Source organism: Protomyctophum bolini (genome assembly GCF_963924005.1).
Source record: "Protomyctophum bolini genome assembly, chromosome: 2".
Classification (NCBI taxonomy): Eukaryota; Metazoa; Chordata; class Actinopteri; order Myctophiformes; family Myctophidae; genus Protomyctophum; species Protomyctophum bolini.
Genome location: NC_137863.1, coordinates 15,314,985 through 15,326,393, shown reverse-complemented (window position 1 = coordinate 15,326,393; position 11,409 = coordinate 15,314,985). Strand labels below are relative to the sequence as shown.

General features: G+C 42.7%; 1 protein-coding gene across 1 annotated transcript in view; it reads right to left on the bottom strand.

The window, feature by feature from the left end:
• Positions 1–1,996: 1,996 nt before the first annotated feature.
• pacsin1b (protein kinase C and casein kinase substrate in neurons 1b) overlaps positions 1,997–11,409 on the bottom strand; it is a 31,127-nt gene continuing 21,714 nt past the window's right edge. The window contains exons 4-11 of the mRNA XM_080775296.1: positions 11,118–11,274; positions 8,798–9,033; positions 8,394–8,549; positions 7,706–7,881; positions 7,277–7,397; positions 4,777–4,901; positions 3,522–3,718; positions 1,997–2,783 (exon numbers count right to left, since the gene is read on the bottom strand). Coding sequence (XP_080631422.1) covers positions 2,674–2,783; positions 3,522–3,718; positions 4,777–4,901; positions 7,277–7,397; positions 7,706–7,881; positions 8,394–8,549; positions 8,798–9,033; positions 11,118–11,274 — 1,278 coding nt within the window. The 3' untranslated portion in view covers positions 1,997–2,673. The remainder of the gene's footprint in view (positions 2,784–3,521; positions 3,719–4,776; positions 4,902–7,276; positions 7,398–7,705; positions 7,882–8,393; positions 8,550–8,797; positions 9,034–11,117; positions 11,275–11,409) is intronic.

Sequence of the window (11,409 nt, the reverse complement as noted above, 5' to 3'; positions counted from 1 at the left end):
TTATTTACCATCCTTCAGTGTATCACAGGAGATTCACAGTGAATGCCACAATGGCACCATATTCACATTACTGTATTACATTACATGATGAATTGATGATTGATACAAATTCATATCCATGTTTACGGCACATTTGTAAATAGCCCCATTCTATATTCCAATGCATTACTTGTTGATTAAGTTCAAGGTAGGTCAATGTAAGTTAAGACACAATTAAAATGGTGCTCTTTTTGTATTCAACTTATCAGCAGACAATGGACTGTGTCATGGGTGAGCGTAAACTGAGCTGGATAGGCCGGAGTCAGTTTCCATGTATGCAAGCTACGTGTCATTAAATGTAGCTCTCAATTATGTGACAGTTGAGTGCTTTGTGAGTTACGTTGAGTTGTGAGCAGACCTATTATTCATTTTGCCACTCTGAGTCAAGGGATTAAAGAGCAACACTAATTTCAAAGGGGAACAAAAGCCCATACGCCGCACAAACCCACTTTGTCTGACCCTGGATACTCAGCATGAACTTTTCGTGTCAGAAAGGCAGTTTTGTCATTAATATTTCAGAAGCAGATCCTCTTTCTACTCTTCTGTGCAGCCCTCTTAGCAATTTCCCTATGCTTGTGTCAGTAGTAAGAAGAGTAGGCCTACACCCTCTCCTATTCTAGCAACTGTAAGAGTATAGTATTCACCAACTCCTGGGGTTGCTAGGAGTAACAAACCATTCTCACATAACAGTGACTGTACTGTCACAATGCAGCCCTAATCTGGGTTTGTGTAAGCATTTGGCATCACGTCTGGGCTGTAGGACTTTGTGGTGAAACACAAAACATGCTGATTGAATAAACGTCAAATATAATGACAATCGTTGGCATCAGATTTCATCCTTAAAGATGTTTTGGGATTTAAGTAAGATGTAGTAAGTTAGTAACCACCACTTTAGGAGGTTCGGGCATCTGGTTAGGATGCCTCTCGAGCGTCTCCCTAGGGAGGTCCTCGATGCACGTCCCCCTGGGAGAAGACCCCGGGGCAGGAGGGATTACATCGACTCACTGGCCTTGGAACGCCTCGGGATCCCCCAGGAGGAAGTTACTAATGTTGCTCTGGAGAGGGAAGTCTGGAGCTCTCTGGTGGAGCTGTTGCCCCCGCGACCCGACTATGGATAAGTGGTTGAAGATGGATGGATAGAATGTAAGAAGATGATCATGCATATACAGCGTGGGGGATGGGAGGTGGAGGAAGAGAATGCCAAGCTTATAGCTCACCGTCATTCAGTTCAAGTAAATTAGAAGGTGAATGGTTGACAGAAAATGAAAAAGAAGAGACGTGGCTGTCAACTGAAGCTCGTAGGCATACTGTACAAAACAGCTACTATAGAGTTATATTTCCAGGCAAGTTTGCCCATGGCAATGCATCTGCATCATTAATGCAGTTTGCATGTAAAAGATAAAAGAGCAGACAAGCAATTGACGTAAATTAGCAAGTAAATTACAGGCACATTGTTCTAGACCAGTGGTTCTCAAAGGTTCCTTGACAGGGTTCTAAAAGGGTTCTAAAGGGACCCATACAGGTCTATAACTTTGAGATCATACAAACCAAATGGATCCTTACAGGTCCATCTTGTTCCATTTGTACGCTCTTTGTTAGTCCTTGAAATAAAATAAGGTTTGAGAACCACTGTTCTAGTGACGGCTGATGTCAGAGTGAACATTCTTCACAGCATTTTGAGAGAGTCTAGGCCTGCAGCACAGCCCTGTCACAGGAGCGTCAGGCTGTCACAGCTCTGTGACATGATACACTATCATCAATATCATGTCAGTATCGTGGTGAGTATCATGTCAGCATTACGGTCCGTATCATGTCAGATATGGTCCGTATCGTGTCAGATATGGGCTGTATCATGTCAGATATGGTCAGTATCATGTCAGATATGGTCAGTATAATGCGCCCCCTCTGTGTACTACACCCCCCTCCTGGGGAGCTGTACCGCCCTCATTGAGAAACACTAGTCTAGATTATTGAGCAGTGTCTACTCTGTACTGAAACTGAACATACATTTAGTGACTAGTAACACATGCTGTTTTATGGGAAATCATCTGAAACACAACAAACTGCAAAGAGAAAGGGGAAACTCAACACTGAATTCAATGCAAAAAGACAGGGTCTGTACAAGCATCCAGATTGTAAAAAAGAAAAGAAAAAAGAAAACATCAAAATATATACAGTATACAATGAATGCACAATGCATAGCTCATTCTTGCTATCCGGGCACGACATATTACCATATCAATACAATTATGAGGAAACATACTGTATGGCATATCAGCTACATAGTTTAAATCGGAACACAGCTAAAAAAAAGGAAAAAAAACATACCAAAATATGTTCCCTTCAGTTGCAAGGACGTTGTTTCTGTGGTGTTGGTGCATGTACAGTATATTGACATAGTTTTCAAGAGGATATGGTCCTGACCCCAATATACAACACAACTGATGGATGCTATTTGCTGTATTATGGTCTCTGCTGTCTGTGCTGAGCCATGAGTTCCTGTGTGTGATGCAATGAGGACAGCTCAGGGAAAAAAGCTTTGTTCTTCAAGTCTCTGGCGATGTGCAGTTTAATGATTGGACAGTACAGTCTGGGTTAGCCCTCCAATGAGGTAGCGTCCTCCATACGAATGCCTTAGATAGGCTCCACGTAATTGGCCGGGTACAGACCCAGCTGGCCGCTGTCCAGGCGACCTTTGCACCAGCCCTGTTCGTCCTCATCCTCCAGCTTCGTCAACTCCTCCCCTTTAATCACAACAGGGAGACAGAAAAATAAGATGCCCGTGAAGCAAAACAGAAGAAGCAACAGGATTTAACCAGGATGTTGGTGTCACAGTATGTGGCTCTGTATGGGTATACTGTGGCTCTGTGTGGGCACACCTGTCTGTGGTCACCTCATCGCTCTCAATTGACACACCTGTTGGCCATAAACTCATCAACCCTCACAGTATTTAAACCCTGGTCTTCTCTCCACTCATTGCCAGATGCACAACTTCTCATGGTATAGTAGCTTGACTCTACGCCAGTGTTTACTTAAGCAATATTATATGAGAGGGTGTTGTTTAACGTGATTATTGCCACGACAGTGATGCGGTAAGGAACGAGACGAAGTCGAGTTCCGCAAGCATCACTGAAGTGGTTTGGCCTGGAAGTAGGAAGTAGAAGTAGAAGTACTTCTGCTTCATGCACTTGTGAGCAACTTCCATTGAAATGAATAGATGGGGGGCGGGGGCAGTCCGTTATTATGTGACAGCCAATGTCACATAAAAGTACACACATGTGTTCCAAGTACTTGTCAAGCACACATGGCAGAAATGACAAGACATTGTTGACCATTGATTATTCGTAGTTGGCATTTTAGGCATTTTAGCTGAGGCTAAAGGGAGAATGAGGGAGAATAATTGAGCGGGATGGGGTCTATTTGTGTTTGTTTTGCGAGGATTACACCTGTGACTTTCTAGTTCCAGTATAGCTATGCCTCACCTGCACTGAAGGTGAGCTCGTCCTGCTCTTGGCCATCGTAGTCGTAGAGCGCCTTCACTCTTACACCTTTCACCACATCCTCCTCAAAGGGGTTGGCCCCTCCATTGGTGTCGTTGCCCGAGTCGGGCGCCGTCTGGTCCTCGTCTGACCATTCTGTGGAGCCTGTGTAGGCTTGGTTCTTCTCATAGCTGCTTACACTGCAGGAGAGAAGTTTCAGCAGCACATCATTACCACCGTTAACGAGGGCAACCTAGAGAGGTATGCTGGCATAGTTGCTCATCATGACGGCAATGACCACCAAATGGGCTCTATGCACACAGAATAACTCTTCCTACTTCCAGGCCCCTTCCCTACTTCTTTCACAGTTGTTACTGATGATACAAATTAAGGCTCTGTTCCATTTAGTGCACCCACAGGACCCCCATAACTCTGAAAGTGTACAAATGGAACAAAATTTACCTGTTTGTAGACTTTGCTTCGTGGCTCATACCGTCCCTGTTACGAATACTATAACAACAACATGCTATATTATTGCTGTGTGTGTGTGTGTGTGTGTGTGTGTGTGTGTGTGTGTGTGTGTGTGTGTGTGTGTGTGTGACAGACCCGCCCACAGTTCACCTGGCTGATGGAGTGATGGGCAATCACAATGTTTGGGCCACCTGGAGAGATTGACTCTGTCAGTCCAGAGTGGAGGTGAACAGAGAGACAGACAGGCTACTGGAGAAGCAAGAGGAATATTTCCCAAGTCTTGCCATATTTCCTTTCTGGAGTACTTTCCTGAACATTGGATATCCGCCATTGGATTTAGAGAACTTCTTTCCATTTTGGATTAGTTCCCTGGAGTTTGGATTTCGATTGAGGACGGACTTTGCGGAACAGTGTAAAGGGTGGTAAGAGGAGACTTAACACTACACACAGCATTGACTGGGTTCCATTTGGATTTATTTAAGTAAATAAAGTTTAGTAAATAAGTTTAGTTTTGGACAGTGCCAGGACACTTGAGCTTTACACCCATCCTTTTTGAGGCAGTTTTATTTTATTTTGATTTCATTAAGTGAACATTTTTGTTATGGAAAACTTTATTTTGCTTTTGATTTAATAAATTGCAGTTAAACTTATTTACTGATTCTTTAGTTATTCTTATTCTGAACTGGCCCACCACCTCCCTCATTTTTGCTATAATTGGTTCTGCGATTGTTATTGTTGCAACGGTTATGTTCATAATCCAACACAACAGAGTGTTCATTCTGCTCACCTTCCCTGGTCACCAGACTGAGCATGGTCTACTGGTGTTGAGACGTTAGTCAGAGTGATGCCATCAGTGTTCTTCTTTACTTTTTCTTTCTTGCTGATGTTGTGGGTAAGATCTGGGTTGTACTCCTGCAGGACAGGAGAAAAACAAACATGATTCAGAAGAGCTATTGTTGTATAGCGCGTACAGTACGACAATAAAAACCATGCATCACTGTGTGTAATGCATACTGAGTGAAGACTGCCTCAATTTTATTGGTAGCGCCTAAATCAATCACTTGAAACCTCATCTGGTTCTCAAATGTGATCAAAACACAAATCGGCTTTATTTGGCTTTTTACTGTTTTCAGAAACATACAGGTGAGGTGTTGATTGTTTTTCTTCTTTGCTGCTTTCTGGGACAGTAAACATTATGGATTACTATGCACAGCATGCAGTGCACTAACTAGTGTAGTGTAAAAAAATCACACCCGTTTGAACTGAGTGGTGCAATTTCTCTCTCTCTCTCTCTCTCTCTCTCTCTCTCTCATATTAGCAGGCAACAGTGCAGCACTCTCTCTCTCTCTGGCACAACAGCGCCCCTACTGGTACTAATAGTCATACTCGTGCTCATAGTCGCATAGGTGAACGTCACATAAGCTAAATTCCAATACCGCAACTATCACACTCGCTCACTCTCCTCGCGTCCTCCACTCGCTCCTCGGCTCCGCCCCCAGCGAGGAGGAGAGGAGGAGGAGAGGATTCGATGCGAGGACAGAGTGGTGGTCGAATTTTCCTCTAGAATCGGAATGTAGGCTACTACGCTGTCATTTCAAAGCGACGGCACATTCCGCGATCACTAATGACGTGTATCAATTCAATTCAATTCAAAGGGCTTTATTGGCATGGGAAAACATACGTTTACATTGCCAAAGCAAAAGTGGTGGAACAATACAGTGTCACACAGCTGGATCACTGGAACTCCGAACAGAGCCATACAGTCTACAGAATAGACAATTCATCATTTTGTGCATGTAACCGAGGCCAATGTGTATGTATTGGTAACATTTGCAAGGCAAAGCTATTTATTCCTGAAATAGTGAATAAGCGCCAGGATGTGCACACGTATAAATCACCCCCCCTCCTCCGACGGTCTTTGCAAATAACGGACACTATAATAAGGAATTAGGTATAGTCTCTCTGACTTACATATTCAGTTCAGTCCACATATAAATAAATACATTTTTGTCACCGTCATTCATAGCAGTCTGTGCATTCAGGCATGCACAGAGATAAATTAACTATAGCTTTTGAGGTGTGCACAATATAGCCGGCCTAATTTATATATCCTACTTTTATTATGCTTATATCAGACAACGCAATAAAGCCAGTGGCTTGTTGTGGTCCTTTCACTTTCACATAAGTAGGCTAGATAGGCTACTCTACTTTATCATTCTGAAGCTCTATTCATTCAGCGAAAAATTTAAATGTGTCTCTTCAACAAACAGCAAAGCTTTTTAGTGTGTGTGTGTGTGTGTTCGCACGCACGCACAGTGTGTGCATGTGTGTGTTGGGTCAGCGACTCAGCCGGCCGGCAGCTAGTGGATGGGGGGGGGTGCATAGTATCGGGTTTCAAGCAGTGTTTTCTGTGCCACATGTGGAGGAGGCGGACTTATGTCACTGGAGAAGGAAAAAAACATACCCCACCGAGCCTGCACCTGATGTACACTCGCTCTATGCGGTCTCGGAGAGCCCACTCGGCTCCTCCACTCGACTCCTCGATGGAGCACTTTAACAATTGGAACGTTAACCATTTCCGGGTCACGCTGGAATGACCCCGAGTGACCGAGTGGGAGTGAGCGAGTGGCCGAGATTTTGGGTATTGTAATTTAGCTATAGTGTTTCTTGGAGTGGTTGCACCACTCAAAAAGTAAGCTTTTCAGGCAGAACAAACGGCAAGATCTATGGCAACATTTATCAACACATCTTTGTAGAAATAAATAGACCTTACTAGTGATGAAACTATAATAGCCTATATAGAGGTGAATGAGGGCTTTCCGTTTATCTATAACAGTGGTTTTCAACTGGTGGTCTGTGGTCCATGAAGGTATTGCACGTGGTCCCTGATCATGCATTTAGTATGTCTGTCATACGCCTACATAAGTAGGCGTATGATAGACGCATCAATGTTGTCAGTTACTGGGAAGCTGGACGTCAAGAACTTCCACAGAAAAGGGAAACCGGATTGCTTGGTTGAGTCACCAATCGCCATTATAAGGAAATGTGCCCATGTCATGTTTGCTCGCTCACACATGAGTTGCAATGAACAGAATCAGTTTAATTTGGAACCCACACCACGCCCATTGTGTTGGGAGGGGGGGCGTGGTGTGGGTTCCAAATTGTGTTTAAAATACATTTTAAAAGTTGTTGCCTACCATATGCACTGTATCTATTGTTATATAGTAGTTACACTATTGCATTTATTGCATAGTACAGTGTATGTATAGTAGTCAAATATGTTTTACCTCAAATTGTGGCCAGTTCATATGCATGCCAGGTCCGTTAGTGTTGCTGAACCACTTGAGGTCTTCTTGTGCACTGGCTGACGTGATGCTGCGTTCAAGCTCTCTGTACACTGTTGTATAGCTGCAGAAACACAGGGAAGAGTTAGTTAGCTCGAGGGTAGTGGTGCACATAATACATACCGATACCAAGTGTACCAAGTGTGTGTGAATGTATTGTACATTACTTCTGTTTGTTGAATAAATATATTCAATTTTCGCTGGCGCTTTTTGTGTGAATTTCTTCCTTTTGATAATGGTGTGACAAACAATGTACCGGTATGTATTTTATTATCAATAAAGAGGCCAAAGTCAAAAAAACAAACTACTGATTTGTACAGGTGATATACTTATAGACGGACAGACAGTCAGACAGACAGACAGACAGACAACCTTTGGTTCTCTGTGAGGTTGAGGTGGCGTTTGATGTCCAACAGCACCTCCCTGAGGAAGCTCAACCTTTTCTCCTCGAACTGCTGGCACGAGTCAAACACCGTCTCCATGTTCTCCATGTACTGTGGGGTGCAAGCGCCCAGCTCATCCAGAGCCTTCTCATACTTCTCCTTGGCCTGTGGCGGTGTGACAGTAAGCAACAGAGTCCGTATGAACAGTGCTGGGAAAAAGTACTCACATTTATTACTTAAGTAAAAGTATCAATACTGCAATGTAGAAATACTCCTTTACAAGTTAAAGTCTGGAATTCCAAATGTGCTTGAGTAAAAGTACAAAGGTAACGGTATCAAATGTACGTTTTAAAATGTATAAAAATCTTTTGAAAATAGCAGATCTACAAGATATTAGCCAGACATTAGCCACACTATTCTGCATTCTTTGCTTTACATTGCCTTCTATATATATTATTTTGTAGTCTTCAACCTCGTAGCCTGGGTCTTAAAATAGCCCGTCAGTTGATTTAATTTCCCTTTTGCCTGATTGTGTCTCAGAGCTCTTGCATACTGATGAGCATGCACGCACACACACACACACACACACACACACACACACACACACACACACACGTTGCCATATGTCATGCTTGCATTATATATGAATATGTCGCAGTTGCATCGCACATTCGCACCTTCTGCGATTCTTGTTTGCATTTATCTACTTTCTCGTGGAGTTTCTTCTGTTGGTCTGCCGGGGCGGAGGGCTCTCCTTTGGTGTTGGCCTCTCTGGTTGAAGCCAGCTTCTCCTCTTTACACGCTATGTGGTAGGTCTTTTTGGCAGCCTCCAGCTAAAAGGGGCAAGGTTCCACAGAGAAATTGAAACCCATGGAAATATAACACCATGATGCAAAATGTTAACCCGAGGAATGTCTAAAGATGGATACTGTTGAGAATGAGTACGGTACATATTTGCTTGTAATGCAATGTGATTGTAGTGCTTTGCAGATAAACACAATAATCTTATGTCAATGTCCAGTGATGGACACACTAATTTCTGCTACACTACACTATTCAGATAAATAGCAGCTGGCCTCACCTCCTTCAGTTTCTTGGCCCATGGTTTCTGGGCTTTCTTGAAGCCCTCCTCTGCCTCCTTGGTTTCCTTGAAGCCTCCCATCATCTGTTTGTGGTAGGAGTCCTTCTGCCAGTTCTTAACCTTCTCAAAGTCCTCATTGATCAGTCCGTTTCTCACCTCCTGATGCAATTCGCTGACCTTCTCCGCTTCCGTCATCACCCCCATCCAAGCACGCTCCACTGTACCGTACTGGGGACCTGACGGAGGATGGAGGGAGGTGGAGAGAGAGAGAGAGAGAGAGAGTCAGACACAGAGAGAAACAATTATAACTTTAAATTTAGACATTTAGACACCTTGAACCCTAGTAGTAAATAAATGCCATGACAATACATAAAAAAATATATAATCACACCCGTGTGAAGTGAGGGGCGCTCATCTTATACATCATCTCATTCTGGCCAAAATAGCCGATTTGCTCGTCTACATATTACGTACATTTTCCTTTCATTGTCAATGGCATTTAATGTTTGTGTTTCCAAAAAAAGCCGATTTGCACTTCAGACACACATGATGTAAATTCTCCTTTCATTGTCAATGGCAAATGTGAAAAGAGTTCAGGACAAAGAAATTATATAAGGGTAGCTAGCGCCCCTCAAATATCACACTTGTCTGAAGTGAGCGCCCACTGTGTGCTCAATGATGTCATTGCTTAAAGCGAACATTAAAAGTCCATAGACTTGGTCACCGCATGACGTCACAAAAGCATAGACTTTGGGTCAGGAGTAACATTGTCCACCAAAGATACAAAAAAAACCCAGATGTAAGCAGTGGAGCTAGGGAGGAGGCTGGGTGAATAAAGCAGTATGAATGAACAGAACAGAACAGTCAGTGAACAACAGCAGGAGAGCAGCCTGACGGTGAGCTAAGTATGCCATAAATGCCTCAATGCCTGACATTAGGGTGTGTGATTGTATGAATGATGAGTGGTTTGCCATTGAGTGGTCCAATCAGCTTAAGCCTGCTTAAGCTTTCCGGTTGAACACAAGTTGTTCATTAACGAGAGTCCTTGCAATTAGTTACATTGCACCTGTGTGTGTTTTATATGACTCTCAAAACTAACTCTTTACCTTTGGGACTGTATATGCTTCTTTGTTGCCTGGACACTTCAAGTGCTGCTACAACCGGCTGTTTAAGTGCTAAGTTATTATTAATGATACTTTACTTATCCCTCATTAATACTGCAACCCTCTGTTCAGTTAAGGGCCGATTCATACTCCTGTTTCGGCGCTGTAGTGCCGAAATGATTTCGGCTCGTCAGAAAATTTCAGTAGCACCGAAGAGACGACTTTAGGACGGTACCCGCCCCCCCGAACCTCAAATGACGTCAAATTGTAGGCTCTACAGCGCCGAACCGACTTTTATTCGGCTCTAAAATAGGAGTATGAATCGACCCTAAGTCTGCTATTTTTTTTTTTTTCAATAATGTTTTTATTGATTTTTTCATTTTATGACAAAGACAAGACAGGAAAAACAAAACAAACAAACAAAAACAGACAGCTCAGCTCAGGCGTGTTGTGGAACAAAGGACACAATTATACACTTATACCAAATAAAAATAAAGTGCAAAAATAATAACAAATATGGACACATTTGCAGTTTGGTGCTTGACAGTTTAGATGGGTTAATAACTCCAAATAAAATAAAATAAAAGATATGCATTATACATACATAGATACACAACAATATCCATAACTTTATCAATCAAGGTTAGTGGCATCACTTCTGTCCAGGAACCCTATGGTCAAGGTGGTAGCTAACTGAGGGCCAACAAATCTCAAATATGGGTCCCATATTTTATAGAAGGTATCTGTGGTGGAGCGTAGTAGGCAGGTTAGGAATTCCAACGGCATGCACTGCATGATTAATTTGTGCCAGTCTTTTTTTGTTGGTGGTTTGTCATTGATCCAGGACAACAGAATATTCTTCCTAGCAGCATAGGTTAAGAGATTAAACAGACGTGTATGGAACTTGTCAACAATCTTGTCAAGTCTGCTATTTATTACCTTGCCTGCAGCAATGTCAACTTTAAATATTATGCATATTATGTAATCTTGATAGCATAGGTACCATAATCAATATTACTTATGCAATGTGTTTTCACGCACCATCCTGGCTAAATGTTGTGTTAGGACTACTGCTGTTACACTGGACACTGCACTATTTTTTAAATATAAAATTGAACAGGGGGAAATATTTTCTTGTACAGTTTATGGTAAAAGCAATAAAGCCGATTTAAATGGGCTAATTGGGCAATAAAGTGATGTGTGATTCTTTCACTCACCTTTGTCAACTAGCTGTCTCCACCTCTTGGACCAGTCGGTCAGCTGCTGTGCATAAGCTTTCTCAATTTTGGCACGCTCCTGTATGCAGTTCATCAGGTCATTACAGAGCCGGTGGCCATCGTCAATCCGTTTCACTGCACGTTTGTAGTTTCCAACCTTTCAAAAAACAATTAAAATTAAGTTTAGTAAAATGAAATAAAACGGCGTACACTAACAATAATTAAGACCATGTGTGTTCTCTGCTCCGTCAGTATGAGAAAATGTGGGGGGGGGGGGGGGGGGGGGAACACA